The sequence below is a fragment of the Tympanuchus pallidicinctus genome, unplaced genomic scaffold, assembly GCF_026119805.1.
Source record: "Tympanuchus pallidicinctus isolate F22 unplaced genomic scaffold, pur_lepc_1.0 scaffold5, whole genome shotgun sequence".
Classification (NCBI taxonomy): Eukaryota; Metazoa; Chordata; class Aves; order Galliformes; family Phasianidae; genus Tympanuchus; species Tympanuchus pallidicinctus.
Genome location: NW_026294769.1, coordinates 67,914,791 through 67,939,022, shown reverse-complemented (window position 1 = coordinate 67,939,022; position 24,232 = coordinate 67,914,791). Strand labels below are relative to the sequence as shown.

Sequence of the window (24,232 nt, the reverse complement as noted above, 5' to 3'; positions counted from 1 at the left end):
ATGCTTCTTTTTCTCCTAGGGTGCCCACAGGCAATCCTCAAAGACCCATACGTGACCTCACCTCCTGTTACCATCACACTGCAGAAGATCAATCCCTGTTTGATGGAGCTCTGCAGGTTTTTTCAGTTGTGCCTCTGCGTTGGCCAAAGAAGACATTCCATAAAGGATGCCATGAGGTAAAATCTAGCAGCAGTTTCACTTGCTTCTGTCTTCTTAAAATACTCCATGGTACATTTTCCTGTGACAGCTTTCAGTCATCAGTGACATGAGTCCCTAGAATCATAGAATCTTTAGGGTTAGAAAAGACCACAGAAAATCATCTAGTGCAACCACCAATCCATCCCCACCAGGCTCACTAAACCACGTCCCTCTTTGCCACATCTACACATTTCTTGAACATCTCCAGGGATGGTAGCTCCACCACTTCCCTGTGCAGCCTGTTCCAATGCCTCATCACTCCTTCCAAGGACAAATTTTTCCATGGCTACTCGCTGAGTCCCACATGGAGCCTCAGGGCATTGATCTGGTTTTCACCAGTCAGTGAATAGAGCTTAACTGAATCCTCCCAAGCATCTAATGGTTAAAAGGTTAGAGGTTAGAATATAGATTTTTATTTCTATATTCAAAGAGCAATATTACCAGCATGATGTACATAGAGTTATGTTTATGAAAGACAACTAAACAGCACTCTTCTAATTTTACTACTTTAGGTACTGTGTTGAATACTATTCCTGGTTTTTGAAAAATGCGAGTTATGTCTGTGAAAGAGTCAAAAGAGTTGCTTACTCCCACAGTAAGTATAACAAAAAGTCTTAGACACCCACAGAGTATTTGATTGCTCTTCAAAGTGTTATCTGATGAAGATTTTTAAGATAACTAAAAGAAAAAAACAAAAAAACAGACTTATATAACCATGTATGTTTTTTACATTCTCCTTGTAAAACTTGTTCTGACTGCGTTATTCTTTTTTCTTCCAGCATTAAAACAGAAATGCCTTAAGAACATCTGTAAATCAATCTAGCACACTGAGGAATTTTACTGCAGTTTGGGGAACAGTGGCAGTTTTAGTAGTCTTTTTCACTTCAGTGTAAGATCAGATTGACGTAGGTTATTTGCAAATATGTGTAACAAGACAAGTTATTAACCGGATATTAACATAGAAATCTGTCTTCCTCCAAAGCAATGTGAAAATGGTGTGTAAAAACAGATGCATTTTATACATGTTGTACCTGCAATAAAAAAAATAAAAATAATAATAAAAAACATTGGAAGGCTTTATAAAATTGATTTTTATAAGGATTTTTATATGATGCATGTAATATCTTTTGCTACAATAGTACCCAATTAACATAATGTAATCAAAGTGAACAAATATGGAAAATTGAAAAACTACCTGAAGTACTGAAATATTTCTGGAAGTCCCGATTCCAAATGAAGTGTCTCCCATTACTTTAGTAACTCATTTAGTGCAGAGCTCTACTAAGGAGATATTCACATCCCACTTTGTGACACATCTGTGTGAGCTTATATGTATCTTACTTATATGTATCTCCTTTGAACTAGAAGACAATTCTAAAAAATGAAGCAACAATCAAACAAATTGCACAATCCTATATTCTGCTAAGCTGCAGCAACACGATTCAGTCAAATCTAAGTAAATGATCAAGCCATTAAAACTTCCAACAAAAGAAGAGTATTTGCAGTGCAGATGCTATGCATTGGTGTTTCAATGAAGTATCTGTGTGTTCAAAGTATGAGCGTGTTATTTGTTACAATCATTCTTACCATTACATTTTTGGGAACTGAAGAAGGACGTGCAAAGATGAACATAAGGAAGGAAGGAGAAAATTATTTTGACTTCCTGTTTTCAGGTTTTTATTGAAAGAATGTATCAAAAGAAAAATATTTTCATAAAAAGCCTCCCTTCGGAAAAGTTTTTTTTCTATTTTTACATGTTTGGCTTGTATTTGTTCTCCATGCTATTGGAGGCTTTTGCATCTGTAAGAAATAATTAGCTTCTTCTTCTCCTGAAGAAATGTGAGTCCTGGGACAGTGCCAACTTCCATAATATGCTAAACCTGAATCATGTCTGACAATGTGTGTAGGTCACAGCTATCTCCATTTTAAGGTCCTGGAAAGGATTGAGAACTAATACGTTGTGTTCATGGGGAGAGAATTGGCAGGTGCCACATAGCAGTGTGTTTCTTGTGAAAAGAGCTTATATCACATATCCTGAAGGACAACTTTCTTGTCACAATTGTTCAAGACTTACTGCTTGATTTGCCCACTAGGAAAATAAAAAATAATGGTGAAAAAAAAGGAAAAACAAACAAGCAAACAAACAAAAAACACTAAATGAGACAAAGAATATAAACCAAGGCTTAATGAAAAAAAAGAGAGGAAGGAAGGAAGGAAGGAAGGAAGGAAGGAAGGAAGGAAGGAAGGAAGGAAGGAAGGAAGGAAGGAAGGAAGGAAGGAAGGAAGGAAGGAAGGAAGGAAGGAAGGAAGGAAGGAAGGAAGGAAGGAAGGAAGGAAGGAAGGAAGGAAGGAAGGAAGGAAGGAAGAAAGGAAGGAAGGAAGAAAGGAAGGAAGGAAGGAACTCTTAGGAAAAAATAATTTAAAAAAATCCATATAATCAGGCCTTCAGTGCTACAAAGCCTCAGTGCATAGCTTTGACAGAAATCTATGCATTGTGGCGACATATGGATAAATCACCATCCACACTGACTGGGACCTGTTTTGTCATCAGTTTCTACCTCTGCCTTCTGCTGACATTCAGGACAGATGAACTGACCTTCACCAAAATCACATATCTGAGACAAACAATTCAGCTTCACTGATGGCATCCTTGAAAGGCATGTGTGTCTGAACTTGGCAGAAAGCACATCTACATGAGGAAGGAAAATCTGCTCCAAAGATCATGGACTCACCCTTACCCTGTATTTCATTCAGCTTTGGATCGGAGCCACTGTGGATAGACAAGAGCAGACTTCTCAACCCTAAGGAATGTCAGTGTTTAGAGCTGTATAAATTTTCACTCATCTTTCATCACTGAACACCACCTCTTACCAAGCTATTAAAGCCATATTCACAAGCCCCAGAGATTTTGTGATTAATAACAGTGAAATGATTGTTATTTAATTACAGCCACAGAGTATTAGGGCAAGTTACTATACGGTGAGTGCACCTGCAGAAAAGACCTCTCAGTATAGATCCTTTACATGACTGGAGCTATATTACTCTTCTGGCATTATTAATCTCAGGAACTTCACGGAAGGATTAATTAATAAATGTTGAAGTGGGTTTGATAAGGGGACTGATCACATGGGTGAGGTATATACTCAGTGGGTATAAATCACTTAGTACTAACTTTGCTGAAATCCATTTGTTTTACATGCAACTGCTTCTGAATAATATCCCTCAAGGTAAGTTTTTCTAGATGTACTCTATAATATAGGAATAAGGAAGAAAATGTATGGAAAAGTTATTCAGGATAGCAGAGTAGTAGACTGAAGTACAAGTATGAAGTTTCAGATAATAGAGTATAAATATTTATGGCTGTTATATTTCTAACTTCAGTTTTTGATGAAATATTACAAGATTTTTAAATGACCTTACACCTGAGGAAGAAGATAATCAACAGTAGGTACGTGTTTGAAAGTTGATAAATAAATGCATATTTTTTTAGCTGTAGAAAACAAACTCTGTGCTTGATTTAGGAAATTGTTTTAAATTAGAATAAACTGTAATGGTGGTTCAAAATCTCTCTGAATATTAGCACTGAGCTTTGGCTTCAGAATAATTCCTTACACACATTTTTATAATGCCAAATGCATCCAAAATTTGAAGATTTCCATGCAGCACAGTATTTGATTGGGAAAATATATGATGCTTTAGACCAGTATCAAGACGTATCAGAGTAAATGTGTGACTACAAAGTGATTTATATGATGTGAAGTTAACTAAGACATGCAACTGTAGACTAGCTGGATTCAGTAGAAGTAATTCCAGAATGTTAGTTTATAACAACTGTTAGATCAAGTAAGCCATGAAAATTGCAAAATAAAAAACTTTCGTTGTTAAATGGACTTGCCCTGTCTATGGCAATTCGAGGAACCTATTGACCTAAATCAATACTGAAGTAAATATTTTTAATATTTTTAATCAGGCTCATAGTTGATAGTTTGATAATGTGTGGAGCATATATAAGACCAATTTTTGATGTATTATGTGCACTTACAAGAGAAAAAAACTGTGCCGCATTAGGCACATGTATGGCCAGGCTAGAAGAGAAGGATTTTCTAACTTAATGGCATCCTACACTCATAACATTTTGCCCAATATTTTACTTAACTCACCAGGCAAACCAGTCTGCTGTGTGAATTTTTCTTGCACTTGGTCAAATAAAAAATGATTGGAATTCTTCTGATGTCTATGTTCATGGTGTTGCACAGTGGTAAGTCATCATTTATTTTTATAATTATTTTGCACTTATGACAAATACTGTTTTAAGTATATGCATTTGGAAATATAGCTCTGGAAATGCACACCTACCCCTTCCTTGTTGTTCAGCACTCAAATGTACCAGAATAATTAGCAATGGAGCAGTTATAAAACATTTTTTTTCCTCAGGACATGTAGTGAAGGAAGAAACATTTAGTGGGGCCAATAAATATAAACAAACAAACAAAAAAATCCATCTTAACTTCTGCTTACATTTGGTCATCACCTGAGCTCCTTAGAATCCCAAAAATTGCAAAAATATATATTCTACTCATGAAAGAAGTGTATTATATAAATTCTCCAAACCATTAAGTAGGTCCTTGCATTCAGCTAAAGTTTTCTTTGAATTTTTATTTAGAATATATTCTTTTTTTAATTTTTTTTCTGCATGTAACTGTTTACATTTAGTTGTCCTATGATGAATGAGATTTCAATGATCCAGTGACAGGGGCAGGTGACATTTCAGATTTCCCTACACTGTGTGTGGAAGTCATAATGAGTAACGATGTGCCATTGAAGAGAAGTATTTTTAGAGCATTCCTGGTTGTTCCATGAGGTTATTTTTGAAGTGAAAAGAAGGTTGAACATCTTGGCATACACAAAATTCTGCACTGACCTACTCCATGCCATTTCATCTCTTATAAAGAATCACTTGCATTGCTAGCCAGTAAATAGTCTAATACATGATACATTTGGAAATTATATTAATGAAACTGAGCATTGAATCTCCTAACAAATGGACAGAAATCAGTAAGGATATCAGCATATTCCCACTTCACTGATAGGGATTGCCAAGGCAGCAATATATACTGATAATAACCAGTATACTCAGAAATATCTGTATACTCAGAGATTTTTTTTGATATAGGAAAATATTTTCTCCCAAGGCTTTTTGGATACGCCACAGGTTTTTTAATGCTTTCCTCCATCTGAGCACAGTCAAAGCATAAAGATTTTAAATGCTGCCCTAGGCCAGCTGGGGCTTTGGGAAGCATTATTGATTTAGACTTATGTGGGAACCACTTTGCTCATCTTTACTTTGAGACTGAAACAAACAGTAGCACGCAAACAACTATCCACATGAGGAGTTAATGGGATTTCCCTTGAAGATATCAAATAGGTTGGATTTGCTCTGACATTTCCTAAGACAGTCAATGTTTGTGCTCCCCAGATATTATAATTACTGCATTCATGCCCTATATAATGGCATTTTAATTAGACATGACTGCAAAAACTATCAGAGACATGGTGATTTTTTTTATGAGCTTTGTTGGGATAACACTTATGAAAAGCATTCTCAGCATAGCAACATTGCAGATACAGCCCTTGCATCTAAATAATGAAAAAATTCTGACACAGCTGGAAATCCCTAGGGCCGATGTACCACACAAGTCTCCTCAGGACACATGCCAAGGAATTTAGCAGGTTGTAGAGACAGGTGAGTGAAGCTGACTCTCAGGGTGTTCTGCAATTTAAAAGGCTGATTTTTGTAGCACAGTCTTTTACTGACTAGGCAGGGAACGAGGCAGGAACATTAGTCCCCAGAAAGCGTGATAGAAAAATAATAAGAAAGAATTATTGATTCAGAATGTATTTTCTTACTGTTTCTACATCAAAATTTAAATAAATTAAGCAATCTTGTTAGTAAATACTGGTCTTTGATGTTGACTCTCTGACAACTAGAAATACCATTTTTAGCAATGAAAGCTTTAGAAAAACTAAATGCTTTTTGAACAGTTGACCCTGTGGTAGAGATGTTTCTCAAGGGGAGCTTCAGATATCTGAGTAATTGAGTGTGTGCAAATTAAGTTTGCTGAGGATTACATGCAAATGAAGGGTACTAGAAGAATCACATCTCCCAGCATCTCTGTAACATGACTTTATAAACTTTTTTCTCTGTTTCATTCAAGTTGATAGAATTTTCATGCTTTCCAAAACATTGCTGAAACGGCCTAATGATCAACAGGTAGACATCAGCAGACACTCCATTTGAGGCATGGAAGTGTGCAGTGTTTCAAAATCCGACTCTACACACACCAAATGGAACATGACTTCAGGATAAGATGTTTGTCACTGTACAGGAAAGGCTGGCTTTAAGTCAAAAAACAAAGGGAAGCTTTTCTTTAGTAAGCATGACTTATTGCATATATAAATATACAGTATTAAATGCTATTCATTTGTTCAGCACTTTATTCTTCTTGAGTTTGAATTCCTTCTGCCTGTCAAGCTTTCAATAGACTTGTTCCAGTTCTGTGATGCCAAGAGGCCTTTTCTGTTCTGAGGAAAACAGTGTCTTCCTCTCTGTCTCTTCCATTTTGTTGGAATGAGGGACGTTTTTTGCTGGTTTTCTTTTCATCTGAAAGATTTTAATTGAGGCAAAGACATTCGGGGAGACCATAACAGCAAAGGGAAGTACCTTTTCCTACCTCCTACAACCCCATACTTACATTATGACACCAAACTTAATAAATGTATTTCTGGAAGCATGGTGACTATGTCCAAGGATACTTTGTTCATTCCAAAATAGCTGTGATAAACTCCTGAGTAGGTCCTATAATAAAATCTTAGAAAAATCTTCCCGAATTCTTTGCTAAGCATCACATTAATTCTTATATCTAAAATATCTTTCCTCTCCTACAGCTCTGTTTATTGCAGAAAATTCAACAGATTAGCAAGATAACTGTCAGATCTTCCCCAGAGTCTTTTGCAGAAAATGCCTGTTATTCTGAGAGATAAGCTGTGCCATGATTTCAAATTTACTTGTTTTCTTCAATCTTTAGATCCTTGAGACAGCAAAAACCCTTGACAATATCTGTAATAAAATGTCTAGTTGAAATAAATTGAAAATAACACATTTTCTCCTAAAAATGTGCAGAAGATACGAAGAAGGGAAGTATGCAGGATGGACAAGAACAAGCACTAAATCAGGATATGACAAACAGAAAAAAAAAGTGTGGAAATGGTGAAGTGGCACCTTCAAAAGGAAAAAAAAAAAAGAAGATTGCTAACTTCAGGAAAAAAATAGCCACAGGAAGAGAGCATAGGCAATGAGAACTCAGCTAAATTAATCTGAAGCTTCACCTCTTAAGATCATGGCTGTCTTTTCTATGTTTAGCAAACACCATTTTGGGGGGATAGATTATCAGCCCAACCTGTTGACTAATTGAACAGCAAAGGTTTGAAAAAGGTGGAGGCGAAACTAAGCTGTGAATCCTGATGTGTCCTGTTGAAACAGCAAAGGGAAACGTATCTAACACAGAAGCTATCTCGCTATCTATAGAGTAACATTCTGGGAGATGTATTTAATGCTACAGAGAAGTGAAATCAGCTGCTGACCTCTCCACAACGGACGTGAATCAAGCTGTGCCCAATTCACCAAACCTCGAGGGCTTCCCCTGATTTTGAATGCTGGGGTCACAGCTGGAAGGAGTTGTGTATGGATGTGCACAGAGAAAATGACAGAGGAACTGAAGAGGTCAGCTTTTAGGGGGACAACAAGCAGGTGCAGAGAGGTTTGCACAAACGTCTTGACTTCCAACAACTGAAAAGCAAAGGGCAACAGAGTAGAAAAAAAACATCTGGGGTGGTGCAAGTTGTTTGTAACAGTATTTTTACATGATTCTAATAATTTATCCCAGTGTGTGGTTTTGTCCAGAAGAGCAAAGGAATATGAGGATTAATATATCCTCACCAGCAGTTAAACAGAGACTGATTATTAAGTTGAAGTCAATGAGACTTATCAGAATATTTCTGGATGTGAATTTCTGGGTGTGGATGGAAATAAGTGTTTCATTTCTATGCTAAATCAGCTTGCTAATGTAGGAAGGTGTTCAATATGCATGCAGTGTATGCATCATAATGAAGTATATGTTATTTTGTTCTCAATTTTAAAATCTCTTTTCTTCTCAAATCTGTTTGCTGAAGTAGGTGGCCAAGATTTGGAGCCACCAGCATTTCTGCCAGAGCTTCTTAACGCACCTGAAAGAATCTTGAGTAAGAACACTTTAAGCTTTACTTTCTATAGTATAGCATTGCAGTGTTGAATGACTCATACTCCAAAACATTGCAGGGAAGCATGCAGTTAGAAAATATCATGTAATTTTCATCACCAAGGGTCTTGACAACAGAAGCAAGACAAGCAACAGTCTGGGAGCCATTCTTGTCACCTACTTTTTCAAAAAATATTTTTGTTTTGTTCATCTAGACAATGCCACATTCTTCAATGGAGTCTTTCAAAATGTGGAAAGCGTTGCATTATTTTTTGGTAAGTATGTGCTTCACTTGTACTTCAGCTGTGGAATGTGCTTTTATACATACTGAAATGGCACAGGAATTGTTGAGACTGCTGGTTTCTCAAAGAGTGCTACAATCCTAAATATTGCTTAGTTCTGAGCACTGTTCAGTGCCCCTGTGTTACTGTACTGCCTGGTTTAGGCTTTGCTTTCACACTGACATCACCCACTTGTGACCCATGCTTGGCTAACCTTTGCTCACTGTTCTCTTTGCAGATTGTCTGGGTTCTCACTTCACCTGGCTACAGTCCATCTTCACAAATTTCCCTGCCTTGCTCAACTTTGTGAACAAAATGAAGTGTGTCAGTGGCTTTTGTCCCAGAGATTTTGAAGACTATGGCTGCTCTTGTCGGTTTGAAATGGAAGGGCTCCCTGTGGATGAAGCTGATGAGTAAGTCTTTTCCATGAGACTATCCATGACATGGTTTAGTGGGCATGGTGATGATGAGCTGATGGTTAGACTAGATGATCTTAGTGATCTTCTCTAACATTTATGATTCTACTCTGTGATCTTCTGTCTGCCTCAGCTGGCTGGTAGTGCCTTAATGCTCTGATGACCTGAAGCATAACACTTGCCTATATGACTTAAGGACAATTCTACAATTAAAGAAGATTTATTTAGAGGGCAAGTCCCTCATCACTCAGCTTTGTCTAATCATCACTCATTTGCAACCCAAATATCTGACATGACCTACAAAAAACATCTCCATCTATAGTTGGTTGGCCTTGCCCTGTGTTGAGCTAATGAGCATAGTCTTTTTGTTGGGCTGCCACCCAGCACCAGTCACCACCCTTACAACAAGTACTGGAAACAGATGAAGTTGAAATGGTCATAACCCACAGCATGTGATCATCTAGTGGTTTCTTTTTTCCCATGATTATAGTCTTCTGCACCTGCCTGTGATTCCAACAGTGCAATCCTAGTAGCACAGCTGGCTTAAACTGGTTGTGAAGAATGATCAGTAATGCAATAGAGTAATTAAATGCCATACTCATCTCCTTGGCACTGCTTACCGGAGGTCTCTGAATTCTAAATAGAATTCATGAACAAAACCTCATTCATTTTTATTTGTTCTGGGGAACTATTCAGCCCAAAATTTTACTCCTGTGGTAAAAGTTTGAGGGTCTGTTAGTAAAATAGACAGGAGAATGTCAACCCGAGCTTCTCCATGGATTTACAGCCTTATCAAATGCTAGTATTGGGAATCTGAGTAATACACCGGCAAGATAGGCACATAGTGGATGCTAATGGAAATGTTGGCATCTGAGCTGATTTAGGCATCAAAAGAATCAGGCTACATCTAAGTATGACTTCTATTGGTGGTTATAGAGTTAGGTAAATCTTACTGTGAATATCTACATACATGAGATGATACACTGGAGCATCGGGGTACAGAGGAGATCAGTATAGCTCAATGGCTCTTTCAACTACCATGCACTGGGAACAGAAATATCCAAAGTCTAACCTGGGCTTCAGAGAGATTATGCTCCAGATTCTGACTGAGTTAGTGAAAAAAAAATTAGCAACAAGACAGGGCAAGCAAATGGCTATTCATGCTATTCACATTTGCCACTAGGAGGTGGGAAAAGAAATTCAAAGGCAATCAAGACACACGCATGTCATAATTACAAAAAAAATAAAATACTTTCCAACAACACAGTGAGAGAATTCTTCGAATGAAGGCAGAAATGGCTCAGAAAGTGCTGACGCCTATAGCTAGACAGAAGTTAATCCATCCACTTTCCAGTATAGGATGCCTAAGAAAATAAAAATCTAACTCTACTGCTGGAAAAAAGCCATGGGAATTCTCATGAGTAGTTTTCTGAATAAACACGATGACATTCTAAAATGAGAGCTCTAGGCAGTTGAGTGCACTGGTACCCAAAGAGCTGAGCATCTAGGCTTTTGCTTCACTCATCTTCATCTTAATGCAGGGCAGCGTAAACACAGAAAGAGCACAGAGGTGTTAGCAGTCTATAGTGAAACTTCCCTATGAGAATGGCAACACCACCGGAGTTTGCAGTAGATGCTGACTGATTGCCTTGCCACTGACACAGGTATCCTCTTCATTCAAGAGATCATCCAAAAAGGAGGTTATTACATGCCTTTCTGAGAGTTGGTTCTCACAGCTTTGCATTTTTTTCCCCACTAATTTCCATTCTTAGAAACTAGTTTTGCAAATCTTGGATTTGACACTGCAATTGCCATTCAATGAAAAGGGATTAACATCTCATTATAGGTATTTCATTAGGACATTAGATTTTGCCCACAAATCAAACCTTTCTTGATTTCCCAAAGTATCTAACTTGCATATCCACATTAAGAGTGTTCTGCCTTCTTGATCCATGGGGAGAGAGAAACGTATTTAGTGGACAAGCCATGTCTTACAATGCCCTGTCTGCAAAGGGGGCATTATTTTCTGATTAAGTTGTCTTAAGAGTTGAGTGACAATGATACTCTAATAAAAAAGGAACTTTACATCATTTGTATTAGATTAATTTTCCAACTGGAGGAGTTTCCAGGTGCTTGTAGTGAAATAAACCTCAGGCATTATTGATGTGGGACTTGACATCTTTCATCAGTTACACATTTAAAATTGTTTTCCCGTAGTTACAAACTTCAGCCTCACCTCTAGAAAAAGCACTGGTGGCACTGAGAAACCATCAGGGCCTGTCTCTTGGATGCTGTTTGCTCCCACCTTTGTTTGGTACCCTTCTGCAGTCACCTCAACCAAGTTACAATGGGGAGCAAGACCACAAAGAGATACTGAAATCCAAGAAAGTGGGCTTTGAGATATTATCAGAATACAAATTTCTTGGATTTTTTTTTTTTTTTTAATGTTTCCTGGGAAACCAAACACACAAAGAGAAACATAAAATGAAAGCCACCTGTGTCTCTATCTAAAAAAAAGGAGGCCCATCTATCAGCTGTCCACCTCACACAGCACCTTCCCACATTTAAACACTGCCTGTGGGGATGATGCTATTTATGAGTTCTTATCTGCTGCTTGCAGCCTGAGCAAACCTCATCACTGATGTTTTTCATTGAGTCAGAAGTTCAATAGTGGTTAGGCCTTGGACTTCTTCCTTAATTGTTAGGAAAATTAAATATTTTAGCAATTAACTATTAATGTATTAAGTGATTAAATATTAAATACTTGCTAAATTTAGGAAGTGAGAAAGTGACTGCATAGCCTAGGAGTGAGCGTGCAGTGCATATGCAGGACTGTGGCTGATGTATAAAACATGTTTATTACATCCTTAACAAAAAATCCTCCAGTAAGCTCCTCACATCATGAGTCACAAGTTAACCCGTTCTGGCAACACACTGTTTGTTGGATGGTAATGTTTTCTTTGCATTTGACAGAGACAAGACTGCTATCAGTGCAATAACAGACCCATGTTGTGAGTCCATTTTACTGACATGACAATGTTTCAATCTAAATCTAACAGCAAACTCTTGCTTACTTTATGTGACAGTTTTACACACAGTAAATGGTGATTGAATGTCTTACTGGTGTTTCATTTACATCTGCCGGTGCACACAGATTCTGCTACAATACGGAAACAGACAGCTTGCTCAAAAGAAGAGGGAATTGATGAATACGTTATTTCATTTGAATTTTCATTGCTGCCAACATCTGAGGCAGCCATACAGATGTTTGGGGTTTGCATGACAACAGGACAATGCAAGGTTCCTACTGCCTGAGTAGTGTTGTGGCACAAGAACACTGCTTTACTCAGGCTTGAGAAACACATTATGTCCCCTTTCCATTCTGGTTGCTGCATTGAGGAGGAAGAACAAGTATCATTTACTGTGATTCTATGGTAACATCACATATATTTATAAAGTCCCAGTGAGACACAGCGGTTCACAAGATACTGCAGAAACATTTACTGTCTAAGAGTGCTGGGTGCAGCACAGTTCAACACAGCTGTATTGGGTCAGTTTGTATCAGGGCCGAATCTAAGAACTGATCTGCGGGACTTGGTTTGGCAGTGATCTGTGGGTGATGTTCAGGCAATGGGAGTGCATTTCTTATTGAAATTGCCTGTAAGGTCCTTGCCCCTCAGGTTCTGCAGCAGGGGTGGAATGCAAGCATGATCTCCCATGACTTGAAGACCTGCTGCCATCACTGAGCTTTGCATCCAAGTGTAATTATTCCACCAGACTAATTCAGAGAAAAGTGATGCTCAGCCTTTCTTTTGTCTGTGGACTACACAAGGATCCTTTTTCTCCTTTGGCACCTTTTCATTCTTGTATAGGAATAAGCATTGCAGTCTGATCTTGAACAGAAAGGAAGACATACTGTCTGAACTTTGTGCTATTTCATGCTTTAAAGATGCTGTTTTCAGCACCGCAAATGCTATGAGGAAGCAATGGAGATGGAGTGCACATGGGACCCATCAAAAATTTCTACAGATGTCACCTGCTCTGCAGAAAACCTGACCTGTGGTAAGATTAACCTGTCACAAGAACAGAATTCTGGAGTTCTTAGTGGCCTACCTACCATAAATCATATATAAGTTAAGGAGAAACCACCTCCACATGTGGATTCTCGAGGAATTAAATATTCCACTCAAGGATGAATGTGAATAAGAATGCACAGAGGTATGAAGGTCCAGCTTGGCAGGAGAATGGAAGTCCTATAGTTAGAAACTCGTCAGGGCTCCTCTAACATGCAGCCTCCTGATGCGGTTTCCAGACTTCTGTGACTTTGCAGGACCACTGAGTATTGCCTGAAATATCTCCATGTGAATGGAATGGAGATGATGCTGGGGAATTACTTGAAAAGTAATGTACTTTCTGAAGCTCCAAGGCTTGATTTTCATGTAATTTGAGGGATTCAATTCTGTGCTTTCAGGGTCCCACACATTCAGATAGAACTGTATCACTAGCAGGCAGAAATCTTGCTGTTGTAACAGGAGTTTAGCAAGTGTGGAGTGCCCCCAGTCAATTTTAATGTCACTTTTCACCCAGTGTTGGCTTCCAGGAAATACTATGCTTGAGAACATAACTGGTGGTTGCCAGCAAAGAAGAGCAGCATCCCCAAACCAAGAACTTCATAGCTTGATTTAGTACAGGACTGACCCAATTTCCACTTCTTGTTTCAAATGGAAGCCAGTTTTTCTTTCTGGGTCAGTCTATAAAGATTCACGCACATCTGAACCCAAACAGTGTTTCTTTAGCTCTTTCCATACTTAATCAGAAAATGTCTTGTTCAAACTGAAATAAGAGAGGAAAGCAAAATGAATAGATATTGAATGTTGAATATGGAAAAACTGTGTAAGAACTCCGAAAGATCAATATTTTTGAAAGCTCTGAAAGGTAAATGGATTTGAAGTGGGAAAACAGTATTTTTGTAGAGAAACTCATTCCTTTTATAAAATGCAAAACATATCCTCTGAAAGACTTGGCTTGTGGACTGTGACTTCCTGGGGATAGGTGGAATATTTTACACTCAATATCAGATGGCGTAAGTTTTCCATGGAAAAATTCAATGCAGCAAAGCTCTGCTCTGAGATTCTCACTGCTCTATAGAAAGAACCAGGCTCTAGCAACCCATTGCCAGCTCTGTCAAATTACAAACTCTGTGGGATTACAAAACTGGAATGAATTCAACATGAAAAACCATGGTTTAAGCATGCATGCGCTAATGAAGACATAAATCTTACAGGTAGGAAAAGTGAAGTAGGGGAAAAAAGATATTTCAATAGCACCTTGTTTGGATTTTTGTTTAATTTGCAGAAAATGGGGATCCCTGTGAACAGTTCCTCTGCACCTGCGACAAAGATGCCATTGAGTGTTTTGGGAATGCTCATATTAACTCTTCCCTGAATGGCCTGGATGTCTCCTCCTGTCCATCTCTGGTTACAGGTAACAATCCAGATCAGACTGACTGCCCCTCCTGCCAGGTTTTCTTTTGTCATTGAGTCTGATCTAAGATGAATGGAGCAGTAGCTGAGTAGCTTCCTGCACTAAATCTGGCAGTCTGTCCTATTCTCCACTTACTCCTACTCAAATGAAAACCAAGATAGAAGAAGGCAGGCTAATTGCTGTCCTAGAGCATGGCCAGGAGAAGTTACTGAGCTGATGAGGAGCTGGAGCACCTGCTGAAAGAGATGTCTCACTGTTCTCCTCTTCTTTGTGGAGCTGTGCAGAGATGAAGGAGCCAGACTCCTTTTGGAGGAGCATGGGCACAGGACAAGGGGCAAGAGATGTAGCTGCAACAGGGAAAGTCCAGTTAGACATGGGGATTTATTTGTTTTTGTTTGTTTGTTTGTTTTTCAGGAGGCACCTGAATGACTGGGTGCTACTTAGGATAATTAGCAATTTACTGAGGTCACTCACAGTGTGCTCTGGTGGCCAAGGCCAATGGTGTCTTGGAGTGTATTAAAGGTTTGTGGCCAGCAGGTTAAGGGAGGTGATCCTCCCCCTCTACTCTGCCCTGGTGAGGCCACATCTGGTGTACTGTGTCCATTTCTGGGCTCCTCAGTTTAAAACTGGCAGAGAACAGAGAAAGCCCACAGAGGTGATAAGGGGTCTGCAGCATTTATCTTCTGAGTATAACTGGGAGACCTGGGTCTGTTCATCCTGGAGAAGAGGAGTCTTATCAACACTCATATATATCTAAAAGATAGGTTTCAAATGGATGAGGCCAAGCTCTTTTCAGTGGACAGGATAAGGGGCAATGGGCACAGAGCACTGGCACAGGCTGCCCAGAGAGGTGGTGGAATCTCCTCTGCAGATATTCAGAAGCCACCTGGACACTTTCGTGTGCATCGTGCCCTAGGGAACCTGCTGTAGTAGGGGGTTGGACTTGATGACTTTCAGAGGTCCTTTCCAGCTCCTACAATTCTTTCTGTTTCTATGACTCAAACTCCAAAGCTGGGTCAGATGTGAAAAAGCACTGCTAGTTTTTCTGATCCCTTCACTGATATTGGCACACCTCAGTGCTAAGAACAGACACATGAATTCAGAGCTCTGCACGTGTATATCCCTTCATAAAGAGGCCAAGAGAGAAGAAATTGCCTTAGCAAAATTTGTGTCAGTGCCAGCAAAATGTTTTGTGTAAGCCAGTAATCTTTCACTGGGATCAGGTGGGTCTAATACAGATATGGCAGCTCCAACACATTACAAATAAAGGGGAAATTGTTATGTGCTAACAGGAAAATCATGCTGTTTTTACCTCAGCTGATAAAGAGAGATTCCACCATAGCTCACTGAATACCTCCACCAGATTAGGCTCCTGGTAATACTTATTTCAGGAAAATATTGAAATCCTTTGAATGAATCATTTGTATTTGTCATTTGCTCAGGTAATTACCTTTCTGTGTAGCTGTTCTGTCCAGTTCAAGCTGTAGAAAAAAAGCAAAAAGCATAGCAAGGATGTCAGATAAATTTCTAGGAAAAGTAATTTGGCAGATGCTTTATTACAGAGAAAATTTGAATATTTTCCTAAACCTTTGCCTTAATAGGAATAAATGCAATGAACTCTTGATTTGTTTTACTATAGAGTTTAAATGTTGACTTTAATCTATAGACTTCATTGTGTAAGAGAGATTTCTCCTTTTCAGAAACAACCAGCAAGAGAGAGCTGACAACACTCCACACAGGGGGTATGTCCTTACCTCTGTGATTTTTTGACTGAAATATATTGAATCAAGAAGAATGTCTGCATTGAGAAAAATAACATGAGCATTTTGGAAGATATGAATTTCTTTTTTTTTAGAAGCAAAGGCAATTTTTAGCAAGATATCAAAATATGAAAGGAAGAGAAAGAACTAATAAACCAAAGTACTGCTTTTGTGACCAGCCATTACTGAGAAGCTCAGGATAATTTCAGCCAAATGACTCATTTTTCAAAGGAATTGAAAAGAGAAACTGAATCTCATTTAGAAAGAATGCAAGAAGAAACAAACTGAAAGCATTTTAAAAATATTTTCAGATCAGTCCTTTGCTATTTGCATGGACATTTTGAGCTCAGCTTCAGCAAAGTGCTTAGGCTGAAACATTTGAGTTTACCTCTAAACATTGATTCTTATCCTTAAGGAATACTTACAGAATGCTTATTGTTGATCAATTTTCTAGTTTAGATTGAAACAATGATAGAGACTGATGGCTTTTTATTAATTACACTATATATTGCTAAGTAGGATTTGGTATTTGTGGTCAGTAAGTGCTAAGGAAGAATTCTAATATTTAAATTAATTACCTATAATTAGGTTAATATTTACTAAATTTTATTATATTTATATAAAAACCCAATGAAAAATACAATAGTGATAATATTTGGAAATAAGTTTTGTTCTGCTGCTCTGGCCATGTTACACCAAGCTCCTATCTATGAGCATCCGAAGCCATGATTCTCTTTGGAGGAAAAATGCTTTTCTTTTTGCAGAGTTCTTTCATCATGGGATTGAGAAAACAGAGGCTGTGACAGCATCTGTGGAAGAAGGTTTGTAACTTACAGTGCAAGAAGTGCTGTTTTCAGCTCCCAAAAGCTGGAAGAATAAAATACAAGAACAAGCTGTTTGCTTACAGCCCTTCTAAGAAAACTGCTATAAAAGTAGATATGTTTTGGTGATCCAATTCAAGACCAAATGAGAATGTGCTTCAGCTTGCATGCTCCATGTGCTTAACCACTGTTTATTCAAAATTTCCCAAGGACTGAGACTGAGAACTCTGGAACAAAACCTTTTTTCACCAAAACAGACCTTCTAGGAAGGAGAAGTTGTGGCAGGGGAGTCTGGCAGTCCATTGAACATTTGTTGTTTTCAAAGAGATATTTAATTATTTGAGATGAAGCTGTAGTTGTGTGCAGTACTTACATACCTGTATTAATCTTCTACATCCCCCAAAACAGTCACTCGTGCCCTCTGAACAGAAACAGTTTATTATAATGCTCAAAATATGTCTGTGGATAAAAGTCAGTATACAAAATTTTAGAAAGATGAAATTGCAACACAGATAACTTACCCAGATAAACTGTGAAGGTGGTGGAGTTATGGTCCCTGAAGAAGTTCAAGAAATGTGTAGATGTAGCACTGAGGGATGTGGTCTAGTGGGCCTGGTGGTGATGGGTTGATGGTTGGACCAGATGATCCTAGTGGTCTTTTCCAACCTTAATGATTCCATGAAATATTGGGAGAACCACTTCAATTGAATTAGTTGTCTCCCCATTTATACCCCAAGAGCTTCACCACTGGCTGCTGTGAGAACATATTAAGCCAAAACATGACACTACTCCAAAATTCATTTGACAGCACAAAAATTCTTTCTTATATCACACCATCCTAACAATTCACAAAAAGATGCAGAGATGAATTTTGGGATCGTCTGATCACTCTGCTAATGAAAATGCTTCTGATAAATGAACATCAGTGCATGAAGTAAAGCAATAAATTAGAGATTAAGGAAGGGTTCAGTTGGTAGCTTCCCATTCATGTTTTACTTTCAACACAGTCAAACACATGTTTTTGTAAGGAATATGGCATCTGTTCTGTGCACAATAGTAAGATTTTACACCTAGTTCTCTTCACTGTAGTCTGTCAAGTGGACAGACTATTTATGTTTCTTCTTTATAGCACCTCATCTGAATGTAGTAATGAGGTTAGTTTTTGAGCATCACTGTCTGTAACAATTTATGTTGTGCATAGAAAATCAGGAAAATCTGCAGACATGGGTCTTTCCTCCTCTGCTCAAGAAGCTATTCTCTTGGCTTCGAGTTAAGTGACTGAGAGGACTTGGGGATCCTTATGGGTCCCTTCCAACTTGGGGTATTCTATCAGTCTGTAACTTCTCATAAGATCCTGTGCTGCCAACTTGTCTGAGTTTACATTTTTTGTCTTCAACAGCGATTTCCTCTGAGCCCAGTGAGATGGCCCTGGGGACTTCCAGCGCTGGAGGTAAGAGCCCAGATGTACTTTTGCTGGTGAATCAGACCCTCCTGACTCCAGGTGATAGCAGGCTTTAGTTTATTAAGCTTTATTGCTGGGATTTCTGAGTAATACCTGTAGTTCTGCTGACCTGCACATCCTTGAGCAACCACTTTCTTTCTCCTAATTACCCTCTTTAAAAGGCAAGGCTAATAGTGATGTTTGGTTAAGCTTTATAATGCTCTCCATAAAAACCACTCCAGACATGCACTGCAGAAATGCAGAAGATACTTCACTGCCAGATGCTCTGCTTTCTGTCCAGCTGTCACAAGGGACCAACGAGGTATGACTTGGTCTTCTCCCACTCTGTCAGTGAAAGGTCAGTGGTTCTGGGCTTTTCGTTGCCTTTGGCACAACAATTCTTTATCTAAAAGCATCACAGTTAAGATTCTGTGCATGGTGATGACTGGGCTGCTGTGGAATTGGAGCTAGATAGGAGTCAGATCACAGATATTATTTGAGGATTATTTGCTATTCATTGCCTCCAGCCACTCATTTTGCATGCCTTATGCAAGTATGTGAGAAAACCTCTTCCCATCAGGTTTTCTGATATGATGGTTGATCCTTTAAATTACTTTCATAGGATTTGCTGCCCAAAGGGTTCATTTTTATTTTACTTCCTCCTTTAATATACAGAATTTCATGGAACTCTTTCCCAGGCTAAAAGTTATTTCACATTTTTGCCATTACCATTTCTACGAGAACATTCACATCAGTAGCTACAGCTAAAAGCAAGTGGAGTACCATAGCAGACTTGAAATTACCAATGACACCTTTATGTGAAAATGATTTATGTGAAAAAGAATTAAATGCATCAAAAAATGTGAAGTAAGTCTGAATATGGAGAGAAGGAAGGAACCATCTTTTGACTCAGATCACCGTTTGGGTAACATTCATGTTTTCCACCTCAATCCAGAAATAAGGCATTGCTATGATAAACTCTGCTCAGAAATCTTCTCCTCCACTAACTTGAATGTATCAGAAAATGTGCATGTTGTGTTGGAGGTCTGCATGGCTGCTAGAAGATTATCTGTGATATCTGTTCTTAGCAAACAGCAGAATATTCCAAACTCCAGTTATATTATCTGCACCTGGCAAGAATCACTTTCATTTCAATACATCACTGCCAAACAGAGTGACATAAAACATGCACCGTGCTGAGCTGTGAGACTGGCATGTTGCTATTCATCCTGCAGCCTTTCATGGTCTTACTTCTGTTTTTAGAAGTGCTTTCATTCTTTTTATCCATTCTCTTATGCTAAGACAGGTTATTTCCAATGCATGCCAAAAACAGAACTTCAGAGGATTGAACTTAATGAATTTGAGTGGAATCCAATTAATTAGTTCACTCCAGAAATTTAAAAAGATAGGCTCTCAAAACATGGAAACTATGCACACAGTCCCTTTGAAAATGAAGCATTTTATTCCTTAAATGCAATATCCTTTGCATTGATATTTAAAAAAAAAGAAGCCATTTGAAAACACTGTTTTCATTTTCAAGTTAGCTTATATGAAAAGAGAAAGGCAAAAAAAAGAAAAAAAAAAAAAAGAAAAGCAATATCCAAATTCATCAAACATTCCCAGCCAATGATGAAGTTTCAGATAACGAAAAAAAAAAAATTGGAAAAAAAAGAAAAAAATTAGTTTCTAGGATGAAGAACTTCTTTAAAATGGCACATTTTTCAACTCATTTTCCCCTTGCTATTTCCTTGTGTCTGTAAAGAAGTAAATCCCATAGTTGCTCAGCTCTGCATCATTCAAGCAATATCCCTACTGTTGCTGTTATTTTTGGTACCCTTTCGTAAACTGACACTGTGTTTTTTAGCAGTTTACTCAGATGATGACATCTTATCCTTATCCCTCCTCTCTCGGTCTGGCCAACTAATCAGCACCCAGCCTTATTTTTAGTACTTGGCACAGCTTTGTACCTTGGTACGTGACATATAAATTTAAGGACAAACAAACAAAATGAGCAAAACACCTACCAGTTACATTGGTTGTATTTAACTAGCTCCATTTTCTTCTAAAAGACAAGATATGTGAACAAATGACCAGTGTGGATGCTCTTTGCTTTCCTAATCCTCATCTTGAATGGCTTTTCTCTATGGCCATCAATTCACAGCAGTTCTGCCCCCAGATATTGCTCTGACCTACTATCTGAAATGAAAATCTTGATATTTACTGCTCCATATCTTCTGCTTTCTTCTTTCTGCTGATTCAGAGAAGGACAGATTTAGAGGAGCTGAGGTTCCAGCGGGAGAGATATCCACCTCTCCAGGCTCCTTCCAGGCAGATATTAACTCGGCAGAAGTCAGAATTATCCCCACTGAGTTTATTCCTGCGGACACATCTGCAATGACAAAAGAGAAAGGCAAGTACAGCCTGCACTAACTCCACTGTAATTTGTAGTGCTCCCTCTTGCTGTTTGTGGCTGTTGGGATTCAGTGCTTTTCACCAACATGCAGAACAGCAAATTTTCCTCCCTAAATCTGGCTAGACTGTGGCTAAATCTGGCTAAATCTGGCTAGGATGCAGAGTGTTCAGTACCAGCAGTGGGAGTTCATTTTCAAATATTGCCTAGGGAAGTTGAATTTACCACTAATGAACAGACTTCCAATCATTATCTAAACAGATGTTGGAAGACTGCAAGAAGATTGGTTTTGGTTCAGAGTATGCCCTTTGGGACACATTACTGATAGAGTTTATCCTATGTTTGCAAGTCTAATCTTTACAAGTCTGATCTGTGCATGTGTAATCTCCAGAGGCAATTCCTACAAGAGGTGGCCTGGGCACACTTTCCTCCAGACCAACTCTGGAGCTGTCACTGTCTGTTAGGGGATCCAAAGGACCTGCAGAAAAAGGTAATCTTTAAAAATTTTCTAGTGATATGTAATTAGTGAAGAACTGGAACAGGTTGCCCAGAGAGGCAGTAGATATCCCCATCCCTGGAGACACTCAAGGTCAGGCTGGAGAGGGCTCTGAGCAACCTGCTCTAGCTGTAGGTGTCCCTGTTGGACTAGAGGACCTCTAAAGGTCTCTTCCAACTCAAACGTTCTATGATTTTATGATTTCATGAAAATTTCAACTTTCCAGTCTGAGAGAGTGACAGACAGGACTCCAGAATCCAGAATCTTTCCTTTGAGGAAAGCAGAACTGTTACTGATTGGTCTGTCATGGCAGCCAAGCTCTCTTAGAACTATTTTGTGAATAAGCCATGAATAAATCATGTACATGCCTTAGTCTGAGCACAACTTATTGCTCGGTGGAAGATATATCAAATTAAACATTTGAAAGCTTGTAAAAAACTTTTTGTTGTTTTACACTTAATCATTGTCCAGTATGTAAGAACAAGAGGTTTGGGCTGTATTTTCTGAGTTAGCTAAGAGAGAAGCTGCTGACTTCCTATTTCTTTTCTCAGCTAGGTTTGAACATTCTTGAAAAAAAATATTTAAATATGAAAGGTTAAAGGGGGTTGCAATGTACTGTCTGCAATCCTATTTGACTTGCATTTTAGATATTCATAGGGATTTCTCTCTTTATTCAGTATCTTCTCCCACTTCTCTTGCTGTCTTCCTTAGTGCTATAATAAAAGTCGGAGGTCAGTGGCTGGGACAATGACTTAGAAATAATGAGAGTCTTCAACTGTTGAGAACATGGTATGTCAAACAGTTGTTTTATTTTTTACTTTATAGTATGTGAACGATTAACATTTCTACAAGAGAGAGGAAATGGAAGAGAGAAGAGAGAGCTGCCCCAGCTGGGAGAAATGTTGTTCTGTTTAACTGAGAGATGTCCAGAGGAATTTGAGTCTTACGGTTGCTACTGTGGCAAGGAAGGAAGAGGGCATCCTATTGATGCTCTGGACAGGTGTGGGCTCTTCTGTAATCTGCCATTAGTTGTAGGTAGCAAGAGTACTTACAACCAGCCAAGCCTGATGTTTGCTTCTTAGTTGTCCTTAATGATCTTAAGGGCCTTTTCCAACCAAAAGTATTTCATGATTCTATGGTATTCATAGTCAGACCATGCTTAATATAATCCAAACCCATCACCCAAACCAAGGAAATCTCCCTAAAAGCAGTTCATTTTCAAACAAAATTGTTCCTTGAGTGGAAATCATTACAGCTGGAGCCATATCGAGTCCAAGCACGGCTCTGAGTGCACAGCACACAGAATTTTCCTGCACTTTTACACAAGTAAGACTACCCGTGCATGATAAAATCAGACACTGAAGCTAGTCAGTGCACTGGGTAATGATGTGTGGTTTTCAGATTCTCAGCCAACAGTATCTGAACACCTCAAGCTACTGCTAAAGGAGGGTTTGTTCACAGATCTTGAAGAAATGAACAAGGAATTAGGAAAGGACTGCAAAAGTAAATACAGGTGTTTTTTGCTATTTTTGACTTTACGGAAAAGATTTTTCCACGAAATAAAAACAATATTTTCAGTTGTAATAGATACTGAAAAAGAAATGGATAAAATAAATTGTGAATATTGTGTGATGTAAGAAAAAGAAATACTTTTCAGTTAGCCCTGCTCTTTATTTTAGGTGCTGCTTCTCTCATCAATGCTGTGTGGAACAAGTTAAGAAACTTGGATGTCCTGCAGAAAGAAGTTCACAATCTGAAGTTGTGTGCTTTGATCATACTCCAAAATGTAGGTTTGAGTTACAGACATTACTCATCTTTTCATACTCAGCATATGAAATTATTACATGCTGAATACGACCATGCCTATAGCATGGTACAGAATGGAGACAGAATTTGATTGCAAAATGTCCTCAATAGCTACGCCTAAACCAGGTTTTTGTCCTAGCTGAGATCACGGTTATTACGTCACTGTGCTTGATGTGATCAGGTCAGGATAAGAATTGCATTCGGACATTTTTGACAGGAGACAAAGAACAGCTGTTGTTGTTTTTATTTGCACAAGTCCACCTAACGTCAGCCACAGTTCCAGGCACTCAACACCTTGGCAGCAGGTATATTTAAGTGGTTAAAGGTGAATTTGGAAGCTAAAATTCAAGGAAAAATTAATAATTTTAGTCAAGATCTCATTTAGCACTGACAAATTACACATCACTAGCTGTAACTGCTCTTAAATATTCATTTTAAAATTTCTCTTTAAGGTATTGGTTGGAGCTTGTGTGAAAAACTCCTATGTGCTTGTGACCAGACAGCAGCTGAGTGCATGGCCTCTGCTTTCTTCAACGAAAGCCTTAAGTTTCCACATGCTCAAGCATGCCAAGAGGAGAAAACCTCGTGTCGAGGTGGCCCTTACGAATGGCCTTCAGTCAGCACAGAACCAGGGGCCGGGACATCCAGCTCTGAGGAGAGCAGCGAGGAGGAAGATTCCCTGCGGAGAAGAGCATGGAGAGAGACGCGCCGTCCTCCTGGGAAGCCCAGGGGCGGGCAGCACAGGGGCAGTTAGTTTGCTATGGCCACCTGTGTGAGAAATGGCACTGGGAATTTCACAGCCAGCCTCGTGTACCTTACTCCTTT

At 38.7% G+C, this 24,232-nt stretch overlaps 1 protein-coding gene across 1 annotated transcript; it reads left to right on the top strand.

Annotated features, from left to right (window-relative positions):
- Positions 1-4,410: 4,410 nt before the first annotated feature.
- OC90 (otoconin 90) lies at positions 4,411-24,161 on the top strand. The gene is made up of 14 exons (XM_052704650.1): positions 4,411-4,456; positions 8,428-8,496; positions 8,708-8,767; positions 9,012-9,186; positions 13,139-13,251; positions 14,545-14,673; positions 16,374-16,415; positions 17,198-17,254; positions 18,654-18,704; positions 20,956-21,105; positions 21,497-21,595; positions 22,427-22,601; positions 23,281-23,387; positions 23,860-24,161. The coding sequence occupies exons 1-14, from the start codon at positions 4,411-4,413 to the stop codon at positions 24,159-24,161; spliced, it is 1,575 nt and encodes a 524-aa protein (XP_052560610.1).
- Positions 24,162-24,232: the final 71 nt, after the last annotated feature.

Excerpts from the sequence above, each read along its gene's own strand:
- OC90 (XM_052704650.1), top strand. The coding sequence starts at position 4,411 with ATGATTGGAATTCTTCTGATGTCTATGTTCATGGTGTTGCACAGTG. Across the intron at positions 14,674-16,373 it reads CTGTCCATCTCTGGTTACAG|AAACAACCAGCAAGAGAGAG; the intron begins GTAACAATCCAG and ends TCTCCTTTTCAG. Across the intron at positions 22,602-23,280 it reads CCTATTGATGCTCTGGACAG|GTGCTGCTTCTCTCATCAAT; the intron begins GTGTGGGCTCTT and ends TCTTTATTTTAG.